This window comes from Varroa jacobsoni, unplaced genomic scaffold, assembly GCF_002532875.2.
Source record: "Varroa jacobsoni isolate VJ856 unplaced genomic scaffold, vjacob_1.0 scaffold_736, whole genome shotgun sequence".
Classification (NCBI taxonomy): Eukaryota; Metazoa; Arthropoda; class Arachnida; order Mesostigmata; family Varroidae; genus Varroa; species Varroa jacobsoni.
The window spans coordinates 77,702-103,708 of NW_019213638.1; the positions used below are offsets into that span (position 1 = coordinate 77,702).

General features: G+C 38.9%; 1 protein-coding gene and 1 long non-coding RNA gene across 12 annotated transcripts in view; one reads left to right on the forward strand and one right to left on the reverse strand.

The window, feature by feature from the left end:
• The window catches only part of LOC147753114 (uncharacterized), an 89,132-nt gene extending 76,517 nt beyond the window's left edge, over nt 1-12,615 (forward strand). Inside the window, exon 3 of the long non-coding RNA XR_015312167.1 lies at nt 12,515-12,615. This is a non-coding gene — a long non-coding RNA (uncharacterized LOC147753114). The remainder of the gene's footprint in view (nt 1-12,514) is intronic.
• LOC111263119 (neuropeptide CCHamide-1 receptor) overlaps nt 1-26,007 on the reverse strand; it is a 74,520-nt gene that overhangs the window by 10,155 nt on the left and 38,358 nt on the right. For 4 of the 11 annotated variants that reach the window (XM_086969458.1, XM_086969457.1, XM_022837946.1 and 1 more), the window contains 5 exons: nt 12,530-12,871; nt 11,070-11,264; nt 7,732-8,249; nt 5,668-6,071; nt 2,418-3,165 (listed from right to left, as the gene is read on the reverse strand). In XM_086969458.1, the coding sequence (XP_086825584.1) occupies nt 5,673-6,071; nt 7,732-8,249; nt 11,070-11,264; nt 12,530-12,680 (1,263 nt within the window). In that variant the 5' untranslated portion in view covers nt 12,681-12,871 and the 3' untranslated portion in view covers nt 2,418-3,165; nt 5,668-5,672. The other 7 variants (XR_015312155.1, XR_015312156.1, XM_086969456.1 and 4 more) reach the window with 7 other exon arrangements.

Below are 26,007 nucleotides of genomic sequence, written 5' to 3' on the forward strand. Positions count from 1 at the left end.
AACTACGAATACGTGCGCCTTAGACGTCAGGTGCCGATTAATGAATAGGAGAATTATAAGTTATCTGTAGGGAGGCAAAAATGTTTATCTGCAAGCTTGTCATCCTGATGATAATGCAGTGTTTAAGTGGTGGGAAGACGTAAAATGGTCGAGATTCGAAGCTGAAGAGTAGAAGGAGCTATTTAACAGTTTGAAGCAGTAATGCATAACGACGATAATAACGAGATATATAACACGAAGAATAGACGCGCGCAAATTCAAAGTTGTAGGCGGACAACAACAACAGAGCCGTCTGTTTGTTTGATAAAAAAAATTGTTATTAAAATTGTAAATTAAACATATTTTATTATTCCTAAAAATGGATTATTTCTTAATCGAAGCTGCATTACTAACCGGCAAAATTATTTAATCGAAAGTGATGTGAAGAACATTTAAACCCTGGTTTTAAACGTTTTTGAAACAAACACGTAATGCTTGATAAATAAAATCCTTTATTTTTAATTTTATAGGTTTTGTCTGTTTTGCGGAATTTTTGATAGGTTGAATTCTCTGACGCTACACCACCGCTCTAAGGAAATAAACGTTACTGTACCACGGAAAACGCCATATTATTTATACGCATATCAGGCTAGTATCAACTTATCTCATAGAAGACATGCTTTGTTCTTGTAGTTGTCCAATACAGACATCGTACTCGTAATCCAAAGCTTAGTACAGGTTTTTCTCGTTTTTTACCATCAGATATCAGCTGGACCGATAAAAGGCCGTATCGAATGATGCCGTCATTCGGCACTCGTGCATTTTCCCAAATTTGTACTCCTTTCAGCTAAAATAATAAGCGTAACCAACTTTTATACTGTTTGCCGATATCCATCTACTAACAGTTAAACATCTAAAATAGTTAACATGATGAAATGATGAGGACGAGGAGTGTTAGTGCACCCATACGCTTGACTTTAACGTTGCATCAGCACAGCGAAGGGAGCAATACTAATGGCGAAAGAATGGGTAAAGTGAGAGTATTCTTCCTCAATTGGCCATGTGAATTTTATAATTCGATATTTACTTCACGTCTAAGTGGAAAAACACGCTTACCAACACACCAATCGAGGCTACGTTAAACGCAACGTTTCAGGGTAAATTATAGATCTAAAGGCTGAATGTTTTAACCGGGCCAAGGTTTAGCCGAACTGATAGTAAAAAATAGCCAACTCCATATATTTTCAGTAATCGGAATGCGGTTCAGAGTTTTAAATTAGAGTCTGTTTCCCATTCCACCTGTTCGATAGCTGGATCTCGTGCTGGTAGGAATATTTATACCAAAAAATAAACAGGTTAGTTGCAATACATACTTGTAGCCTAAATATGTTAACGTACAGCTAAGAAAGCAAACGACACAATAGAAACACAATGCGATATTCGAATGCGCGGCAGGCGGTCGCCCCAATGTTCAAAGTATATAGATCGTAGTAGTAGTAGTAGTTCATAAATTTGTGCTTTAGATGCTTAAGAATAAAAGCGCAAACGGAATCGGCTTGAGTGCAATTGGTAAACAAAAAAAAAATGTGGAAAAACCATATAATAAAACAGCTTACACACCGGGGCACCAATAACCAATGTCGAGTATGTTGAAACCAGGTATATCAATACGTAATTTCTCTATCACACCCTATATCACCGTCCTTTTTCTGTTTACATTCGCTTTTCTACGAGGTGTGAACTTCACCGTTAAAAGCCACGGTCACTCCATTTCTCGTCTTCGCTCGAATTTAGTCTAGGGGAAAATAGTGAATGATTAAAAAGCAAAATTCTCTATTGGTTAACTACCATAATTTTCTATCGTAAACCCGTCATTGTAGTTGACTGCTTAATTGTCGTGCTTGATACTTATGAACCCTGCTAACTTAAACAGTGTGATCGTAACACCTACAAGCTAAATTGTTATTGCGTACGCTGGGATATCTACGACTTTTAGGAGATACACGACTGCAATATACGTATATAGTACTACAGCCTTTTATAACGATCTACTAAATTAAAGTTGTACGAAAAATATTGGCGTCCCGAGAGATTTTGTTTTTAACTCGGGAATTCGCATTTTATTGCCGTCTGATCAAAAACGTATGTCAAACAGTCGTATTATCAGCTTAATATCATTTTCGTGTGCCAGCCGTGCAAGCCCTCTAGAAAATTTATGTTGTCTGATACGACGTCGGGTGGCTAGGTCCCAGCTGCTAATCTACTTGTTTGGACAATGATTGATTGATGACTGATGAAACCCGAATAAGATGGCAGCTGTTATCAGAATAGAAACAGAAGCAATAAAACTGAGTCTTAATTCGACTGCTTAGATTACTATGATATAAGTTTCATACATTACAGCCGTTTCTCATTATTTGTGAGAGCACAAGAAAGTATCCGAACCGTTAAACCTCGGGTTTTATTAAAGTGGACACACATTTTTCGTTTACTTATGCTTAGTATGTACACCAGTCATGTTAATAGTAGACTTTGAAAGCTATTTTTTTTTTGTTATTATGTGTATGTAGGATCGAATGTACCACCCTTCGCAGTCTTTTCTAATTTTTATGTTTGAATAAAAAGTGGGTTCTCTTTGCAAGGGTAGGCATCACTCGATTCGGCATAAACATCAGTGCATAAAAGAACGTGTTCTTGTACCTGTTTGTTCTGCTCGAGTTCCATTTTGCCCATGTCCGCATTCGTTAGAGACCACTTCATTGCTACATGTCTTTGTTGCGTCTGAGAAAGCTTCAGCGCGATGAATTATCCAAACGGTAGGCATCCAAACGATTGACAATAACCCAGTTATTGCTTCTGCTGCTGAGAATGAGTATTTTGCCATAATGTTCCCTGTTGGCCCCGAAAAATATGTGTGTCATTGTGGGCCCGTCGATCGCCTGCTATATGCAGAGGTTCTGTCAGAAAAATTTACTTTGCTGCCAAGAGTCATTCGATCGTCCCTTCTGCATCCTCGCAATGTCGATCGTGTGCCTCTAGGTCTACGCAGAACAGTTACTTATTTTTTCCATGTGAATCTTTCTGCTGCTGCTACAACAGGTGCTGTATTTGAGACAAATGGGGCGATGTCCTTGCCTTATGGAAAGGCTGTGAGCGTAAATGTCGCTGAGCTTGTCCAGATCAGACCTGCAAAGCGTTACACCATACTCAGTTCTCTCGGATACGTAAACGCTGTAGCTGCTATACAGACTGACATTGAATATAAATTACGTTGCATTCGCGACGATTTTTCGAGTCGGGTAATGCAGTCAACACTGGTGCTCTAGTAATATGTACCGTAGCTGATAATATATTTGACATTCTACCTCGTTCTGAAAAGTGCAAAACGGGTCCTAGTCTAACTTAAATATGAAGTGTCCGAGGAAGTTTGCTGAATTCCGTGCAAACGCCTGTCATGTCCCGGCCAGACCATTATCTCTACCACACCAGCGTATCAGACCATTATGTACAATCATTTAAAAATATATAGAATCGAAATGCATTATTAAATTTAATGCTAGTAACTAGCTTGTCTTTGTTTTTTTGTTAAATTTACTTACAATAAAATGAAAACTACTATTAATAACAGCAAAACGATTTGTGCGAATTAAGTCAAGATCACTATGGAGATAGATAAACTTGGCGAGTTTTAGATGTTTTTCTTATGATGGCCATCATTTCGTGTAACGTGTTTCCTCGATTCGCAGAATCAGGCACAAGCTTCGGGTGTACAATAGACTTGCAATTGCAACATGTGTCGGTGATATCGCTCATGCCTTCAGCGAAGGCGATTACCAATAACGCATTAATTCTATGAGATGTTGAGACAAAAGGTAGCTAAAAAAAGCGACTTTGTTTTCATCCAAGTTGCTCCAAGCAAATCAAATACAGCAAATATGTGTCACATAACACACAGTTTTTTTTTCTTTTTAATATCAAGCCTTCAGCTTATTGAAACTGTAGTTATTTTCAGAGTCATTTTGTTATCTGTGTAGACAAGAAGTAATCGTGAAGATGCGGGCCGCTTTCCGTGATTGAGTACAGGGAAGGCTCTCACCGCAGCGGTGAATCAAGACAATCTGCTGTGTTATGCTTCAAAAGACGGCCCCCAGATTCGTTTTAGCGAGAAAAGAGAATCAAGCATTTTAAACATTTGAAAATAGGTTTTTGTGTCCTCTATTAAACAAGATTCTAGTGCTCACAAGCATTTTTTTGATTTGAGATGACACTAAGCCCTACAGGGCAATATTGTTTGTGAAGTAAACGCAGTAAGTAATGAATGGTTTTATTTTGGCGACATACGGTGTGCTATTCCAGATAGATGCTTATTAAGTGGCGCTTTTTATTCGTATGATTATGACATAGACAGATAGAAACATATTGAAAAAGATAGAGGACATCTAAAATAAGAACGATTCTAAAAATAGCCCATCGAATTTGAGTCCAGGGAAAGTTCACTATCAAGTGAACCGATATCACAATACAAGAATAATAAATGAATAGTAAGTAACGAGATCATCTGTGAGTGATTTTTTTAATATGATGCCTATATATATATATATATATATATATATATATATATATATATATATATATGTAGTTTTGTTCCTGTCGATTGAAATCTGCAGGAAGTGCGGGACATTTCCGCAAGATTTTTCAGCTGCACAATATATTGAAACTAGACATTAAAAATCATTATGGGGTTATATAAAAATAACTGGGGAACCCTACTAACACTAATGAGACCCTAGTCAAAGACCACATATATTTATGTGATATTGACTGAACATTGCGAATACTTCTTTAATTTGATCATATATTGTAGTTATCCAGTAGTGGTAAGTAGCTGAGCATAGTGGATTACTAAATTCAAATGACAAAGCTGATAATTTATGAAAGATCACCGAAAAACTGAGAAATTACCTTGATTTGAAACTTCAGCATCTGAGGGAACGGGGACAAATAGTTTTTTTCTTTTTTATTGTATGTGGAACTAGTGTGGTTAGCTCCGCATGTTTGCGACATGTAATAGGTTGCTGTTACAGCGAGAAAGACGCGTGACTAATACGCGTCTTTTAAACTACGTCGTTATGTTTACCATGAAAAGAATATGATGCCTGCAGCCGCGCTGGTTCAATTCCCAGAGCTGGCAAAGGTGATTACCAGGGCTGAAAGAAGAAGTCATCATTGTAAAATTACCTACTGAAATAAAAATTGGGTTAATAGCTGCTTATATGGTTACCCTGCCGTTTTATAAATCTCTTGAGGAAGATCCAGATACCAAGCCCAGCAAAACCTTCTACATTGGCCTACCGTTTCTAGTAGGCGAATTTCTTGATGCAATAACAAAACAATGATCCGGAAGTTTGCTTTCACCGACTGGATAATTCCGCGGTGTAGAAAAACTAGAGTGAATTGGTTGCTTATTATAAACTAGTTTTCACATTAGTATGGTGTTGTTTTAGAGTTACTTGTACCTGCCGAAGCAAAAATTAGCTTCCTTTGTATATTAGTTTATCCCACGAATATAAATCGAATTTTATAAAAATTCTCTCTATGGCGCCGTTGCTAACGTGTCTTTGGCGGGTGCTTCAGACCCACGCAAAACAAAGCACGAGATTATGTGTCTTTTATTGGGAGAGTACTTACTTCTGTCAAATGCGTGTTGAATTCTTTCGATGATCATAGACGCCATGACCGGAATGTCTTGAGATTAGCGATGCCCTCAAGGAAGTGCTATCGATCTGCACAGAAGGGTGCAATGATTGACGGTAGGATAGCATCGAGTTATTTACCACTGTCCGAGTACGTGGCTGGCAGCAAATGTACGCTTTGAAATAGGAACGAAATACGCCTGACACGAAATAGAGAGCAATTGGATTGAGGCACGAGTTCACAAATGTCAGCACAAACCCGAATAGTTTAAACAGATGCCAAAAATCGTTGTAGTTCTGATGAGCATTCGGATGGAAGTAGAGCCAAATCATGACGACATGATTCGGGAAAAAGCACACGGCAAATATTAGCACGAAGCACAGTGATATTTTGGCTACCTGAAATATTCAACAGATAATCGATGAAGCATTGTACACTAAACATCACTTGCAAATATTATCGATGCCGCTATTTCAGCTTGAACCAAAACACTTTGTAGTAAATAATAGATAATGAAAGAAAATATGTTAGAAATACGCCTTATCTGTACCTGTATCTGATTTGTTTAATAAATGCGGACGAAGATACTTTGCAGTATTTCGAATTATCTAATAGAACGGCTTCACATGATTAGGTAACAATTTCATATCAAGCATTATTACACAAAGTTGAAAAGCGATAGGAAGATTAAATTTCCTACATAATTATTCGAGGTAGTGCTGCATCAGTTGTCTATCCGGACTGTCCGTTATATGAATAAATGATAAATCTTTTCAGGGTCGGTAGTTGTTTTAAAGTAACATACAAATCCTTCGCAGTTGTTTGCTGCGCAGGCCAGCAAAAGAAAATCACAAATTTCTTTTCTTTTTTTTATGAATTGCTTTAATCGTTTAGTATCAGCATTTCTGAGTCTATTGCTAGCCAAGGGTAGTTGAAGACTCATGATATAACATTTGCATTCAACTTTTCGGAGGAACCTTCATTGCAGATGAATCGGAATGGCGATGTCAAAGCCCTATGATTCGATTTGTTCACGATATATGTAAAAAAAAAATGCTAAAGACCAGACGCCTAGACGTATAGTAGCTTTAACGTACACTAACTGGATTTTGGTTCTGAAAATACATATTATTAAAGCGACATAAGTTTCTTATTTTTGCACTCAAGCTTGTCCCATAAACGAAGCTTTTCTATGCGCGATAGGAAGTTGCTTCTATCCAAGTAACTGCTAGGAAATACAAGTTAGGCGCTTAACACAACCGAACCCAGACGTCCAAGAATAACGCTGATGACGTTCTATATGACTTTCTGTAGGGGTTATTTCTATTATCATGTAACTGCATAGTGCTATCTCAGATAGGTCTTGGGGCGTTTGAGGGGCACAGAACGGCCTTATTAAACGACAAAGCCCGCGAAATTTTTTGTGCATAGTCTTAGAAAACCGCGAAGAATCTCTTGCCGGCACGGTACTCTCATTAGGCAGACGCGTCGCCGTCGTGATAAAGCTCATTCAGGTCTTCCAGGCAGTTTTTTTTTTATGTGTATTCTGCTGGTCGCGTGCATAGTATGCGATCACCATAGAAAGTCCCCATTCACAATGTGTGGTACTGTACGTTGGAAGATTACCTAGTAGATCTGACATAAGCTAACTGTTTCTTCTGATTGATTTCAACTGAGTCCACAATAACGATATTATAATTAACATTCCTCTGTTGGCACCCTTTTTTTTGCAATGTGCCACTGCAGAAAAGCTGTACTCCGACGTACACGTAGGTGATCCGGTTTTACGGGTCCAGTTATTATTAGCGAATCCACGTTTCGCGCGAGGCCATTATATATTCGAGCACATATGACCAGTAGGTGCCAAGGTTGATTGGACAAAAATAGGGTAATTTTAGAGCCACTTATTTTCTTTGAATGACTTATAGAGTTTATGGTCCTCTTTTTACTGCTCTGTTTAATCTATGTCAGTCGCTCACTCACAGGAATAAATAAAAGACAGCTTTTCCTTTAGTGAAATAGTTAGACGAGAGTCAAATGTGAAGTAAAACTACAAACCTTGACTCGAGCCTTTTGCTGTTTCTTGGCAGCCGCGTTTTTTTGGTCACAGAGTGTACTTTTTGCCGTTTTGATCAGCGATCGCGACATGAGAATGTAAAAAGTCGCGATTACAATGAGCGGGATAACGTATTGAACTAGGAACTTCATCATCACCATGAGACGCGGATACCAGGGTTGCATGTGTTGTGGAAACGGATGGCAGTATACAATGGGTGGCCTACCTGGAAGATGTGCCTCCCCGAGATAGGAAAAATAAGCACCAGGTATGGCCATCAATGAAGCAATGAACCACACAAGGCACGTGATGACAATTGTCACTCGACGATCGTGTCGGCCACCTTTCCGTTTATAAAGTGGGAGAGCAATTGCGATGTAACGATCGATCGACAACATCGTCAGAGTAAGCACCGTGACGCCTATAGATAAATCTCTCATAAACTCTGACAGCTTGCACAGAAACAAGCCGAATGGCCACGAGTCCAGTACGTAGATGGCGCAGATGAATGGAACAGTGCCTGAAAAATGTAAAAAAACAATAAAAATACAAGGCATCTAAATTAAGATAGTATACTATGTAAGAATTACTCGGACAGGCAATGCAGCATACGTCGTCGTAACGACCAGACAACATTATCTAAATAAGGTAAATGTACTGTACTTTCTAGTGTATAATGATCATTTAAATCGGTAAGATCAACAAATACGCATATAAATATAACTGGCATCAAGAAAATCAAGCCCATGCATTTCTATTTGTCTTATGTTGTAAATCTTGTTAATGCATACATTTGCCACGATAACCATAGCGTCAATAAAGATTTATTGTTCCAAGCTAAGATCTGTGAACGCAGCGTTTCCCTTTCTGCTTTTCTAACTACGTGGGCATTTTCTCGTCGGCACTCTTCCATCACGTTTTTTTTTCAAGCTGCGGGTTTAAATACCTACATACCTAATGATGTGCAGGAGACGGAAACACGTAAAATGTCTCGGGACTTCTTTAAACGATACTACCGCACTCCCGGTAGAAGCGTCGATTCAGTATTCTTCGGCCCTAAATCCAATCTATGTAAAAATAATAATTGGCATAGTCAGAAGATATATGTATATATCTTCTAATACATATATATCTACGCGTTTGGTATATCAATTATGACTGCCGTTGGTAACGTAAACAGCGTCGGTCGCTATTGCTTCAAGGCTGTATAGCACCGATCAACATTGACGCGCACCTTCGATACTAACATCCCTAGTGCCCTATCTATGTAGTTGGCCTTATTGGAAAACAAATCAGGTTGAATTGTGTTATAACCTGCAGCAAAGTTAGTTGTTAAAAGACGAAAAGATCAGCTTTCGATAATCGCTTTATCGTCGCCCCCCTTGTTTTACGAAAGAACAAACTAATTGTAAAACTTGATAGTAGACTGGCATCGCAAGATAGCCCGATGTATACTTAACGCTGCATGCATCTTTAAGCCGTTATTCTTCTTAATCCTAATCTATACACAGCCTTGCTTCTTGCAAATGGGTTAACTTACAGTTTTGTGGGTTGCGTGACTGTTTATGGCTCGATTGAGTTACCAACCCGCTTCGAAAGGTTAACACGTTGGCATGTAAAAGTAATTGCTCTATAGTTTCGCCTATATACCACAATAAGAATCTCCCAGCCGAGTGAAACTGTGTTGCGATTTATTTTTTGACAGCAATATAGCATAGGACTTCTATCATACCTTTTTTGAGAAGGGTGTGAGTAATACTTTAGCGAACTAGTTCCCCCGGTTCCAAGGCTATTTCCGTCGCATCTGTCCTAATGACAGTAATCAAAAATGAAATCTTACGGCGTCAGATAGAAATATTTGTCCATCCAATAGCCGACAACGAGAAGTTTTGAACATTATCCATCCTAACTCATCGTTGGGGAATCAGCATCTTAACTTTATTCTCTGACACAATGCCCGACCTACATTTAAAAGTAAATTCCAAATGCATCTAGCTTAACGTGAAAAATTTTCCATTACATCATTTTCAGGCTCTAGCAAATAGCCGGGTCGCCAACAGCAAAAAAAAGAGTTGAAACTATCTTCGTCCCAGATTTTTAGTAGATTAATCGTCGTGAAATGGTGACACGAAACGAGAATTTAATCTGATGAGCCGGTGTTACCCGGTAGGCGGCATCGCCTAGCCTCGTTGAAAAATAAAAGAGGGCAAAAAACTAGACCGGCTAAATCACAATGGTTACCTAAAGAGCATGTGTTTATATTGTAGCAGACAGAAAAAGTGACCGAACGGCGTTGTAGTGATAATCGCGCTTACCGTGTGTCGCTACCCTCCGCCGCCCGCTCCTAAAGCAATATGAGCCAATCAGACACAGCATGAGTGGTACTCGGTTTTTCTAGGATATGTTCCATAAAGTCTGCTCTGTTCTTTTAAGCGTTTACACGTTCGCGTCAGGTCAAGATTTTGGCTTGTAACAAACATCGTTCTCGAACTACTTGCTCGTACAACTGTGATTTAGTACTATGGATGCTAGAAAATATGTTATGCATTATCTCAACATTTCGGCTTTATCAAAACGATTAAGTCGAATAGAAATAGTTCCTAGTAATCAATAGCCATCGACATCTTTGGCTCGACAATTAAACTGTCATCGTTTGAAATACGCTCAGTTGAATCTATACACGTTTTTGAACTGGTCATTGAAACGAAGTTATTCGAAAGAAATCTTGTAAACATTCCTAACGTGAAACACGTATCGATAGGTGATAGCTAATTTAAAAAATGGAAGCGTAAGGTACAACTAGTACAGGCGATGCAGTATCCTAGCTCAACCTTTTGTGGTCCAGGTTCGAACCCACACGTAGACAGAGTTCATATCGTACTGTGAACCAGCTGTCCGATGGAATGTCTAACGATGACACCGGACGTACGTAACGCTTATAATACTGCAAGTAGTATAGAAAAAATGGCACATAACTTCTGATAGATATATCTCGAACAATTTGAAGCTAATAAGTAATGGCGCTGTAGAAAATTAATAATTCCACATACTGGTCGATCCACCTTACCAAAAATACATGACAAAAAAGTAAAGTAAGAGCGACTAACAGCTTCTGATGGGCACTGCTAGCACAGAAACGGCATAAATTTCGTCCAGGTGCCCCTGGGCCAAATTCACAAGCATTCAGTAACAAATGAATTTATATGGTAAAACCATCACGAATGTTATTTCCCTGAAATCGTCAAGTTCCATACTAAAAACAAACAAATCTGAACTAGCCAACAAACGGAGGTAGACAGGGCAGTTATTCGACGCAGCTAACTATTCGGGGGGTGCTTACCAGTTATAACGAAAAGATCTCCTAGGGATAGCGACATGATATAGATGTTTGGTACGCTTCGCATAGCTTTGTTCCGGAGAAAGATCAGCATCAAGGTTCCGTTACCGATGAGTCCGACGCCGAAGATTAGAGTGAATACAGGCGGCGCCAGGTACGTCTCAAGATGCTTTCCCAGTGGGATATAACTTAACTCCTCTGGAATGACAGCACATCGATGAAAAATTGTTACTTACTATCTTATGTTAATTCCACGTCGTTAAATACTCACCCTTATTTAAATACCACTACATTCTAACTATTAATTGATGAGTCGACCTTTTCAATTATTATATTTCTTCTAATGTAAGTATGACTTGCCACTGATAGAGCCCGCGTTTATTATTAGTTTTTCTTAATTTCTGTTTTTCCCGAATAAATTCCTACAATCGTCTACTGAAAGCTTATCCAAAATAATATTGGCAAGGTTTCAGCGGTTTTTTTTTTAAATTAATGCTATTTTATATGAATCTCCACTGCAAGTTCTCCTCTAAGAACTTAATGCAGTTTGAGGAGCATTATTTCTTAAAACGTGTAAGAGATATAAATTTTAATTCTAATTCTCAAAGTTCTTTTTGTTACCGTATCAGATCCTTATTACGCGAACCAGGAATGCTCAAATGAGTTCTACCATAGAACATCTTCGAGTGAGTCGCTGATGGTTTCAGAACGGTACTTTTAATGGTTTTAGAAGACAATACCGCGTTTGTATTTTATAAAAGCAGTTAGTCTTCTAGGCTTAATACGTATCCTAGCCAAACACTGCAGACGGTTCCTATCAAATCCATGACTATTCTGATCATATAACTTAGAAACTCAACAATTTAAGTATTATGCCCACGTATATCATGACTAATTGACGAATTTGAGAGTGACTTCATGTACTAAATTTTATGCATTGCTCTATTTAGTTTTAGGGCCTAATGCAATAGGAAGATCCGAGTGGATTTCTGAGTAGAATAATGTGAAGGCAAAGAATCTTTAATTTTGCAGCTCTAAATATAAGTTTCTGAAATAGTAACTCAATAGCAAATCTTTTGAGAGATGGAAGAGTACGGCAAATCAATTGTTTTCCCAACGTGAATTTGAAATGCAAAAGTCACATAGCAGCGTATTGGCTCAAAATAAAGGTGACTGTGAAGAACTACCGCTCGAATTGCGATTTTATGAATCTATGCGAATAAAGGATACTTTGCAGACAAAAGTTCCTATAAATATATGTCCTCAGTTTTTTTAGCGTAATTGGTATGTCTGTCCCTACCTACCCCCCCCCCCCCACGTATTTTCTGGATAACGTCTTTCGTGTCACGTCATAAAGTGCTATGTCCGTGCCCCATGATCATATTGAAATAGTGCTTTCTTCTGCGAACTTTATCTCCTTATTAAATTAGATAATTTATCACTTTCAGGACTCTCGGTATTACCTTCATCGTTGAGCGTAAATGAAATGTTGTCTGCTGGCAGAATTGTATCACTGCCATTCCCGGTTGCACTCAATAACTGGCCCAGGAATGGCAGATCTCCTAGAAGTTCGCTCGAGGTAAGGTTCCACAATTCGTCCATATCCATGCGCATTCTGCGATGCGCGAACGATTGCCTCCGCCGGGTGATACCACTGGGGCTACGGCGGAGATCACCCGGAAACAAAGAGCCGGAGAGCGCAACTCACCAATGAACGAATGACTCAGGCTGAACGAAAACGTAAATGATACGGGAAGCTACCAAATAGGTGGCTATTTATGTCAGCAACCTGGGAGGACGGTCGTCTGTAACGGGAAGAGGTCAACGTACATTAGTTACGATATCCACGTCTGGATGCAAGCATGCAATATATCGCTCTTTAGTCAGAGCTAGTAAAAAAACTCGAGGCCCAAACAAATTTGAGCTTTTTTCTGGCGAGTTGAGCCTTCTTCTACGCTGATCGATAACGAGCTGTTCAATGGACAATTACACCTTACTTGCGTATACCATATTCATCTATTAAACTCGTATTATATGGCTAATTCCAATTAGGAATAAGCATATACTGTTTAGGCTTAAAAGAGTTGCATGGCTGCTAAAGTTGAAATGATCATGTAACAATACACATACTTTGTTGCGAAGTTCTTTGAAGCCACATTTGTTGTTGTTGTTGTTGTTGTTGTTGTTGTTGTTGCAATGTTTCTCAAGGTATCCAACTAGTTAAAGGACAGCATGACTTTGATAAACGGAGCTATTCACTGCTGAGTATTTGAAAATCTCCCTAGGATTTGGCAAATCTAACACTTTGTAAAGCTTCAAATTAACAACCCCTATCGGAAATACATGTGACAGAATCAGTTTAAAGCTTGCCAACTTAAAAACGAAGGAACAGCACTTTTTTTTTATCAGCATTTAGATGTAAAGCAAATCTGTATTGAAATTCCGATTTCCCAATGTCACATGCACTGTCTACTAGACCACCCCACCTGACTGAAACAAAAGGCTTAGGAGCTTTACATTTAATGAACGGAAACAACAAAGGTTTGTGCCGAGCTTCATTGCGTAGAAAAAGCGGCTTATTTTTGTTATGGCTGTTCAAGTAGGCCTCTGACTTCGCCATACCAACCACTGGCTAGACACTAAATCGAGTTAACATTTCATCATGTGTTAAACTAACTAACCCCTCCACTCTTTCTGATAGGCAGGTTGCAAAAGCCGTACAATTTCATAGCACCGACAAAAACAAATGTACAATAGTCCATAAAGGTAGCTTATAACAACAAAATTTCGAGCAAATTCGATAAATGAATGTGAATGTCAAACGGGGATCGTGTAGCATGGACACCGCAAGTTCGCCTAAAAAGCTCAAAGATAAGTTAACTGTCTTTGCGTACAGTTCAGTCGTGATTTCATGAGCTGATCTTGATGACATCCATATTTCATTTGCAATGATAGTGTCTGTAGGAACTCATCGTGAGGTCCACCAGCAGTGTTTCGTGGAGCATGATAACGGTACGAATGATTTGTCGTCATCATCACGGTTGGGTATATTCGTTTGGGAGGAAAAAATCCATACTAGCCATGGGTTGTATGCGATCGTTCGAGGAATTACGTTCATTATTGTTGTTCTATGATTGCTATTATTATTATTTCTTACCTATTACGCATTTTCTTCTATGACGGAATATATGAGCAGTAACCACTGTAGCACTCCGTTAACAAGTGGGCTCCCGGCCAGTATAAACGCAAGTCTACATATCTATCTCTAGCATACCATTCGTGATTTTAACAGTCCCAGATAGCTACTGTGAGCAGATAAAATAGACCCAGTGCCTCCAGGACGTAAGGAAAAACGCCTTTTTTGCGATACGTTCTCTGGATATTTTAACAGTATTTATTAGTCAGCTGATACCGCGGAAAGATTGTGGGTACAACATACCTGCATAGAACTTTAGCGTATTGTAGGTCATACCATTCGCTGCCATAGTTCAAATTCATATTTCAAATAGATTGGACCTGATTAAGTTGATCAAGCAGCGTCGTTAGGAAACGTCGATTAAATGAGCACCTCACACGAATTTCAGCCCACGAATATTGTACGTAAAACTTAACTGTTACATATTAAACTTATACAACATAACAATGCTATGGATTTATTGCAGGTAAACTCTATAATGTTAAATATCACAATGAGCATACATTTTGCTCCTTGTACGGGCCCTTTGCTCATTATTAGTAAAGTAAAAGGGAAGCATTGTGACCTGGTCGATTCGAGGTTGCTTTAGGTCTGTGAAAGAAAGTTTGAGAAAACAGAAAGAAAAATAGTACACAATGAAACTTAGTAATAGGAGATTCTTTAGATATTGTTCACAGAACACCCTGCATAATTTCAATGGAACAATCAGTTGTCTCTTAAGCACTTTAGCAAGTAAGCAAGCTAGTTCAGGTTCTATTTGAAGCTCTCTAGCTTACGTCTCTAATAATGTTACTGCAAAACAAATGCAAATGTAAATGTCTAAATTGATTGGCGCCATAAAGGCAAGTTTGCATGGCCCTAGAACCCGCTAGAAATATACTTTTCGTAACTGTCACAACTATCTCATTTGTGAGATTAGATTAGAAAAGTAGGAAGAAGGGTTTAGCTGGATGGGACATTACTATGGTTGCTCTGTCAACAATAGTGCAATGCCACTCTGATGTTCATGAGTCCACATAAAATAAATAGAGTTCTCAAAAAGAACCGATACAAGTTGTGCGAGGCGGGATTATGTGCATATATAAACAACGAGTTCCGCTTAAACGATGGCTTCACGGGTAGAATTTTTTAGGACAAGCACTGCTCACAGGTCTCGGAATGCGGACTCGTTCGCGTGTCAGTCCCAAGTCATTGAGTTCGCGTCTAAAAGCTAAGGGGATGAATTATTTATTTTTATAAAGGGCCGACGAAACACAATTATATTTTAAATCTAAGAAGCAGTGTATCGGACAGATGGTTTTAGATAGTTTTCTTTTTTTTTTTTACAATGTAGCTTAGTACAAATTAGTTTGACCATTAACGATCAATGCTCTTTAGGTTGAAACAACATGTCTACATAATGCTACGCATAAACAGGTAGATCGATGCACCTTGGGCAAACAGCCTTGTAGATCACTGGCGTTCCCGCGAGCAGCACCTCACTCGTATTCTTGCAGTAACAGAAGCTTTGCTCACCGGCGTATAATCATGCATTGCACACGCAAATACTGAATGACCACAACCAACGCGATCAAGCGGCAATTGTAAAATGCTAAATGTACAAAATCAGAAATCAAAGCCGAAAACAATCGGTGGCAAGAAAGAGCAGTCGACGCGATTATAAAATCCGAACCTTCCGGATTGTTGGCTTATCAATTGGAAATAAATCTAATTTATATCTAGAACGGAACAAACCAGCTACTTTAGTTCATAATTTGGCGCACAAGCAAAACTGATGTACCATATTCAAATACTGTAAGATGTATTGTGTAACTTTCTTTGATAATTCGACACATTAAATAGACGGCAGCAGAACAAATTAGTAATACAGATAGCAGTTAAATTTGCTATGCCCCACTCGATCCTTTAGGATGGTTAGGCATTTATCGCTAACCGCAGAAGTTCAAATAAAACCCTCAAAGGGGCAAGGGGAAGAAAAGTTCATGGTGAAACGTCGGGAAAAACGAAAGCGGTTTCGGTGCCTCGAAGAAAAGAACATGGGCCGTCGTCTAGACGACCGTACTGCGGGCTCGAAGAGCGGCTACATGCTAACCGTGAGTCGACCACAATTCGAATATCCAATGGCATCTTGAGCATTACAGATGACAACAATAACAACATTCAGATAATCTGTCGACAATAGATAACTCTTTTAACGCTCGATGTACAGGGGATGTAAAATATTCTCTCCTACCCTTTCCTCCTCTTACCCCGTGTGTATATTTACTATGGCTCCACGCAAAGTAAGATTTATCGTCATCGCAGTACGATGGTACCAAATATATAGTAACGTGTCGTACGCTACAATCGATCGTGCATCGTTCTTTAATATTTTACGAATAGTAATGGACGCACTCGATAGTTCTAGCTGCTAGACACCTGCTTTAGCTATTGAAATACTAATTTCCCAAGAACAGGTTAATTACATGCAGTCGAATAGCCAACAAGGAACGTATGGCTTTTTTTTTGACTCATTAAATTTGACTTGGATCGAAGAAGAAGAAATATAATGACCATTATAGCCATTCGAAGTCTTACTTTAAGCTGTGCTTTATTCCGGAACTATCATTTAGTGACGCTTAAACTTAAGAAATCAAGGAAGATTCAAGAAAAGCTAGGCGTACCTGTCGAAAATTATTTTCGTGACGATTGAACCATTATGAAAAATTATTAGTTTATGTACCTCCGGTGCCAGTCACGCTTAGAGTTTGTTTCACCTATTTATGTAGAAACGTGATCCTAAGTTCACCATCGCTACGATAGAACTTCGTAAGCCTTTACTTCGCAATGACGATTGACGAATGACTGCAATCAACAAGCAACAACAAAGAAAACACTCAAAGTCTACATTATGCAATAATAAACAAAATAGATGATTACAGAAAAATATTGCTTATGGTCAACTAATATTACATCATTACAGAAAATCAGTGGTCGATTAGCTACGACTTGTCAGCACAAACAGAATCACCCTGTTCTCTTTATATAAGGTTCAATGTTGTTGTTTTCGTCATCTAGGATTTTTTTCTTTTTGGTGGAAGCTCGCAGAGTCGCGCTGCTTTGCAGTAGATCAATAGGAATTTCTTATCCTCATCAAAAGTTTCCTTTAGAAAGAAGCTATGTTGCATGCATACTATATTGTTGTCGTTAGCCAAAGCTTCAAAGAGTTCCTTCAAGGCGATGCCTATTTAGAACGGCAAAGGCGGCTACAAAGAAATCTTTGCATAAAACGGTCCAAACATCTATAACGTTTTTCTTCTCGGAAGACAAATAAAGCTACCAGATCAGGGCGGCTTGAATGATCACCAAGAGCTAACTAGCTTGCACTTCAAGTTTGGATCGTTTTCAGAAATATGTGACTATTTTTTTCATGGTCGTTGATTAAAACCGAATCAGTTATCATCAGGCCACCGCCGCCGCCGCCGCCGCCACCACTTTGGAACTCACGATAAAGGCCTGTTCGTTCACTGTGGCGAGAGAGAAAAAGGCGTCTCTGAAAATGACTTGTAGGCATAGCACGTAACTGAAGTCAGCTACCTTGCTAGGGATAAAGAAAGAGTCTCATTACTCATTTCATAAACGTTTTCCTATTTGAGGAAAAGCCCGACATGATCAACGTAGAGATCGCCTGGTTGTTGCATTTACGATCTAAGAGTATCGATATATACGCTAATTACGGTTTCTGTTTCAATCTAAAAGCGTATTGAACACCCAAATTGGTAACATTAGCCCAACTGGGGGATTTTATTCGAGCAGATGGAGGGCCACGGACCAAATAAAAGAATGATTTGCAATATCGGTAATTGTTATCTCGGATGGGTAAAGTGAACAAGCAATTCTCAGATTATCTGGTCTAATTATGTAAACGCGCTTAAATTAACCATTTCGAATATAACTATTCAATATTTGGCTGTCAACACTACATCTATCTGCACTGAGAACATACTAAGAACCAAGATGAAGGGAGCGTTCATAATGTGAACTTCATCTACCTATCAAGCATGACTCCCATAATCTTTGTCGGCGTTTATTTGTTTACCATATCTCAATTTAATTGCTGTTTACTATCTTATGCCAATCTGTATTGTTAAGTACAGGTATTATCCTGATTAGGACGATCCCTTTCCAACTTGCCGGCTTGACTTATGTTCTACCTGCGTAAATAAATTTTCTAAGGTAGATCCGTTGTAATGAGCCGTTTTGCATTCTTTTAGAAAAAAAATGGTACGCGGCTAAGTTCTGTTTCAAAAACACTAGAAGACTTATTAAGCTATGGCCTAAAAAATACACATTTTCTTGTCATAGATCGGAAGGCTTTGGTAGATTGACGCACGGAACAGAGGACGCTATTTTGTTGCATGCCATTCATCTTTTCAAAAGCTGCCTAAACGAAAAGCAGCGTATTGGATTCCATTTCAAGTACCTTTGTCAAAACGCGTTTTGCCTGAGGCAAATATTAACTTCTCATGTTTAAAGCCAAGACGCCTGAGGCAGCTGCATGGTATCACTTCAAGAAGTCGAAATAATTAATCAATTTACAAACAAACTGTTTAAAAAAATAAACGTGAGACAATTAAAGAATCGTGCACTAAAGTAGTTCTAAAAAAAAAATAAACAACGAGTATAATAAGACCCTTCTGCATTGTCCGCCTTCTTTGGTGAAGACTAAACTAACGTGCTGATCTTGTTCGGATTAGCTATAATTTTACCTGCGATTGACTCACTGCATACGAAGACCACAATCCGATGCTGGCGTTCTTAGATAAATTACTGTTTAAAGAGAATGTCATAGAAATATTTTGCTTGTACTATAGAGTAATTTCTAAAATTAGAAACGACGTAGCCCTCTATTTAATTTTGAATAGTTCTACCGTAAATTTTAAAAGAAAACGATATACACGCGAATAACCTTTGTATAAATTGTGCTGATATTTTGAGAACTGATATCTCAGAGATGTCTATGATGATTAAGTTAAACGTATCTCTTTTATATTATATCGATTATTTTCGCAATTGTAAAACTTATTTCTGTTAGCCTAGAGCGACAAAGTACAAGAAACAAGAAGGAAATGCTGTAGAATTTGGCCGATCTAGATTTAGTGGTCTGCGGATGCTCTGCCGACTAAAATTCAGCATAGCCCTTTTAGTCTTTAATCTTGAAGGCTGAGTTTAACCAAATATATCGATCAAATCGTATCGAGACTATATAGAAGACCCTGCCATGTTTATTTCTTCATCATGGCGTTGCAATATATACAGTATTAGCTTTCAGCGTAATGTTAATCATCGACTTAAGTTACGTTTATTACGAGGAGCACGTGTTTGAAGTAGGATCGAGAATGGCTGAATTCTGTAGATCTCATCATCTTTCACCAACTTCTCAGCTAGGTGAGGTTTTTTTTCCAATTGAAGAAAAGGGGCAACTGTTGCTTGATCCAGTATATGCGCTACCAGTTGCTCAGGCCTGGATCCAGCGAACACTGATCTTTGCCTATATAGCAAGCGATTCGAAAAGAACTTGTTCTATGGTACTTTTTACCAACAGCCTTAGGAAAAACTGTCTGGAAGCTTCGCCCAAGCATAGTCGGAACCATCTGCCTATATCGTGCTTATCGAGAATCAGGTGTCACTAGGTTTGTATGCTGTTTTTAGTTGAGCAATATTTGTGTTTCTTTTGAAATCGTAAGGAAGCAGACCGTCTCTTTTGACGCTATATCAACTCTGGGCGTGGTCTGTGTTGACAAAGAGATTCTCTTTTGTTAGTTAGTTTCTCTTCGTACTTCGATGATGCAGTCTCCTATTGCGATAGCAGAAAGATTACAACGGCAACAACTCTCTCTTCAGACACCACTATTCCGCATGCTCCAACGTCAACCAGTTCCATTGACCAATGAAATCAACGATCCGCAGCTACGTAGAGGAGGCGAACATTCTCATTATACCACGCTAGATGTCGCGTTTGTGGGTCGCTGTTGATGATATTGGATAAAAGCTACGTTTAGTAGTTCGTAAAATCATCTCTTCTAGAGTTTTAGAAATTTGACATGCAAATGCATATGCTGTGCCTGTTTTTTTTTTTGATCGGCAATATTCTGTTCTTTTTTCCCGTTTATCGATCTGCAACCTTTATATAGTTATATAGCTGCAACCGCAGTTTGAGTCGTGTGAAAAACATAAAAATAATGTTATAGCCAATAAAGTGAGACACTTAATAAAATTTTGATTGGAAAAGTGAAGCATTCGTCCTAACGTTGCATTTGTGACATACTAAAAAAAAGGTTTTTAACCTTCAGTTGACTCTCAGCGCCCATACACTACATACCGAGTCACTCCAGATCTGAATCATAAGATATTAATATGAGGATCATGCAAGGGGGTCCCCACGGCACAACTGAGTTTACTTCAGTACTCCGTCGAAACCCGCAAAAAGCAAGCTAACACTGCGAAGTGTCAAATCTGATATAAGGTACTCTGTGTCATCTTTCTTTCCATTGGTTATATGCTGTCCGGTCCATTGCATCAAAGAGATACGGACCCACGGTGCCTGTATCCTTATTGGGCAGACAGATGTGCAGTGTATGATGTTTGTTGCAGTAGTTACGGCCGCCATTACTAACATCAAGGTGTTTCTTCATGCGTATGAATCGATACCGGTTACGGTTGCTGCCACTACCGTATCAAGTGGCATTTCAAGCAAAAAAATATTTTTTCTGAAACATCTCTTTGAGCCTCAGCACAAATTGCAATCAGGTCAGCGCTTAGCTTCCACATACAGTGAACACCCTACCTACTAAGCAGGCGTGACCCAAAAACTAATTAATTAAGCTTTAACTTTTTCACGTTCTATTTCTGCCGAGCGTTAAGAGCTGGTTTCTGAACTGTTCGAGTTATAAAACAAGTTAAGGAATACATTGAGCTAGCACCAGCTATCAACGTACGAGTTAGTATTCGTGTCGGAATCATCGCTTTCTGACGTTATTCATGTAGTCCCCTGTCACAAATAGGTTTATTCCGATACAAAAAACCCTATACCAGGAAGAGGAAATTGATCTTAACGTTTGCTCCATTCCTTAGTCTATTGGAAAGCTGCTATGACACAAACACATCAACGGCCGCCTGAGGGCGGCAAAAATGCAGCAGTTAGTAACTTAAAAGGACAGAAAGAAGAAGTGTACGTCTTTGTATGGGTAAACGACCTGGCGAGCGAAATGACTATTGATGGGATAAATTGCAGTGGGATGAAATGGACAGCTCATCTGTAACTAACTCTGCAGGTTAGGTACAATATTCGCGTCTGTCTCTGGCTTAACGAACTCCTCTGATCGTTTCTTCAGTCGTGGGTGCTATCGGGGTTTCAAAGTTATGTTGACACCGGCGTATCTGTGTCGCGGCAGCGAAACTGGGAACTTTGAACTTTTCGATAATCTAGCCGCGCTATGCATGGGCACGCCATGCACCAGCCAAGGCGAACGATATGGCTGCTTTGCCAAACTAGTTAAAGTATTCAACAACATCGATAGCCATCAAAGGCCATCTGTCTTTTCTCAATGACTGTCTGACAACCAATCCTGTTCATCTACACGTCTGTGGCCAGATGCAAAAGAACAACATAATTATTACGTACTCGCTGTTAGAACACTCGCTTGAACATCATCGGTTGTATATATACTAGGTTCGTTAATGAATTTTTTTTTTATATCAAAAGCTTAGCTTTTCTTTAACGGGCTATTTATTTTCTATATATTGCTTGAAAGCGCTTCCACTATTACTGTGATGCGAACTGACAGCTTTTTGACTGTAACTCGGAAAACCTTTAAAAAGTAGATGTTTCAGGAATAAAAAAGTGTATTTTCGACACTGTCTATATTATGTATTTCGTCAAGCCTGATACAGCACGGAACATTTGCCTTATGCATGGAAAAGGCGTCATCGCTGAAACGACTGCTGAGGAGTGATTTGCTACGTTCGAAAGCGGTGCCTGGGTTGTAAAGGATACCCCCGCTCAGACCGACCATCTAGGTTTTATGACGACCACCTGAAGGCACCTGTGAAGAAAACGGACGAACAACTACCTGGGAAGCGGCTGAAAACGTTGGCTTTTTCAAATTTCTTGGGTTTGCACAGAAATTTGGAGTTCGGGAACCCTAAACACTCTAAATCCAACAAGGAATTACGATTTGACGTTGCTTGTCAGCGTCTCATCCAGTACCTAGCGCCACGCGGGCACAATGATAAATTTTTCCAGAGTTTGGAATGGACGGCTCCGTGAAGGAAATCAGATCCGGGTCCAGTAAAAATACGGTTTGCGTCTGGCGAAGGGAATTGCTTTTTAGAAGCCAAACAGTTAATCGGCCCAGTTAGACTGGGTCAACCAGGCTATAAGAGAGAAAAGACATAACAGACGAGGCCAAATTATCCTGTTCCATGACAACGCGAGGCTACGCACGGTAAGTACTATCCAAACCGGGTCTTAAATGGGAGGTTTCGTGGCACCGTTCATTTTGCGCCGGCGGATTTTCATTTTTTTAGTTCACGGGGCAGTTACCTCTACGGCCTCTTTAAGACGTGGTGTTTTCTATTCATAAGAAAAAAATCGTGAGAATATACTATTCGATCCAATATATATATATATGCAGTTGAAAGATTGGCGTACTTTTGGCTTAATTTATCGTCGGACAATTAGTACTAAAAATTAATTCCAACCGGAGTAGCTTCTCGACTGTGACGGTAGATCAACAGAAGCTGGAAGAATAACTTGCAACAACTGTATATTAACGTTTTTCATCAGCACCGTACATATGGTGGTATATAATAACAGATTACTGTGTATTGGGCTGGCCTACTTCCATACGAATCAGCTGAGCAATTCGGAATTTAAAAATGAGAATAACAATTGTCTGTCAAAACACAATTACGATACGAATCTCGACGAGTTATTCTTTACTGCACACCTTAGGGCTATAAATACGCTCAAGTGTAGAAACGTAGCTGGATCAAGTTATCTCTAATCGTGAACCATTGCTAGGAACATGTAGTAGTACTCACTATTGAAGTCTCGAGAGACCGAAGGTCCCGCTTTTAGTAAAAAAAAATTTTGATTGCGTGCTTCAGTCTGGTATTCCTGTTAAGATAATCACCGTTCACGGTTTATGTTAGATGGTTGTTTATTTTCTCATGCTTTACAACTCAGGCACATTTTTCAGTTCAGGGGGGCAACTTTTAGATACTCACATGTTTATTGTCCCTCGGTAAAATGGTGATAGATACCAAAAAGGCTCGTAAGTGAAGAGCAGTGATGGCCTATAGTATTTTTTTCCAATTTGAGACGTAACTCTAATAATTTGCCTTATTTAAGAAGCGGGAAGATCAACTATCTCAGTATATAGTTTATATTCTCTGCTTGAATGATATGACATGTTTGTTGGCATCTACTACGAATACGTTCATAAAGGCGCTTGACAAAGTTTTAGTCAAAGATTATCTCAAAGACTAGCGGGATGCTATTGAGGCTGAAAGTCAATGATCTTCCGATAATCGTACGATCGTCTCTGTTGTTGTAAAACATGCATGCTAACCAGTATATTAAACAACCGTATATATTAAATCAAACGAACGATGGAAGCCATTAGTGATTTAGTTCTTATGACTCTGAATTACATGTTATTCATTTCGCCTGACTTCTTCATTCCTTGCACCTATACAAGAACCTTAAAAGTTTGTATCATTATTATAAAGTGTGGCTACCGTGTTTAAAGGTCGTATGCAACATTGTATATAAAGCAGACTAATGTATAGACTAAGCGAGCAGTATGGTAATATCTCAAGCGATGAAGTCAACAACCTATTCAAAAGTTACGAATACGAAAACGATTCAACTTTAAATCAAAATTAGAATTATCAGGCGGATCAATTTTTGACCGATTTTTTTTAGTCTAGACCAACCAGTTTTAGAAGTGAAAGCATTCTCACCCCCCCCCCCCCATGAATGGGCCACCACGAGGCGAGTTAAAACAATGTATGCTCATAGCGTGTGCGTCAACTAGTAGAATCATGAAATTATGTGTTAATTTCAAATGGTAATTATTTTTCTTTTACTCTTAGTTTTTTTTTTGCTTTGTCAGACTGATCTGATCGATCTAATTTTCAGAAAAGGATCAATTTTAAAAACACTGATACTTAAGGCGTCACCAAATGCCCCCTTAGCTAGTACATTTGTGCCGTGCTTTATGAAAATAATACGGTTAAGTCGAACAGTAAATGACAGCTTCGTTTGGTTTGATTTTTTAAACATTAAATGAACTGAGTCATTTCCTGGACAGGGTCCTAGACATCCTGCTGCCAAGTGCAAGGATTTTCAGCAGTCCGCATGCTGCGAACTCTGCGTGCTATGATAGCGATTCCTATACCCAGACCATAATGGGGTCCAGAGACAACGCCAATATCGTGTTTCACCGTGTCGGTTGTTGCCATGCGATACATTCGTTTCGGGTTGACAAACCCTGCACTGAGATGTACACTGGGTCAAAATGATGTTTAAACGCGTAAAGCCAATGCGCTAGCGTATAACAGTGAGACGGGTGTAAAAGCGGACTCGAATTGTTATCGGTCGATGTTTCGCCTCTTTTAGTCCTTATCTTACTGCTGTCCTTTCTTAGCCGCCGCCGCCGCCGCCGCCGCCGCACCATTCAAAATGACCGCAGAGAGAGAGTTTGGTCTTTGTTACATCGCGACGATAGCTGGAATCACAGAATTTACCTGTTATAATATTCAACTTATACAGGTGAACGTTGGACTCTGTCATTTGTCAGATTGAGGCCGGTCACGAAGGCTCAACGGTTAATCATATTAGAATATGTGAACCTTATACTACATGGAAAATAATTGTTCCTGTTTTGTGCAAATTAACAAAATTTGACATCAAGTCGTAATAGGACAAACAATAAGTACTATTAAAATTCATTATAGTATAATGAAGATACGTGTACTACAAGAGACGAATATTCTCGGCGAGAGTCTCGGTGCTTGTTATGGCCGGATATAATGCATTTGTAATAAAATAAAAAAAAAAAAAACCCTTTGAATATATTTTAGCTGACCCAAAAATAAATGAATGATTGTAGAAACATTTGTGACATTTGAAGATAACAGTCGACACGAGATCGTACAAATGCATTCTCTAGCCTAAATACACTGTGAAGTGTGTCTAGAGAGACACATTCTCGGTGAGGAAAAAAATAACAGCTTCTTCCTTGTTGAGACGGAAAACTCTGACAGTAATCAGCTGATTCTACAGAATTGGATAGCGCAGTCCCCCAACTGGCCTCTTTCACTTATATCTTTCTAATAAACACGCATTTATATTCACAATCGTCTTAGTCCAAATAAAGAATCATTAACTAAACGTTACGTGCTTAGCTACCAAAGCGGTTAGATAATAAACTTTAGTCGTTGCCTGAATTATTAATTTTCCATAGAGAAAAACCATATTTCCATAATAGAAAACACTATAAAACAGAATCAGTCTCTATTTAATATTATCGTTTCGCATATATTTGCAATGCTATATGCTTAAACGTGAGGGATTTATAAAAAGAATGAACATTATAGTTCAAAATAGTATAATAGCTCCGCAAAAATTTTGCACAGTGAGGTTTTCTTATGAAAATAAACATTGATTCATTCGGGGGAAGTATCGTCAAGGCTGTA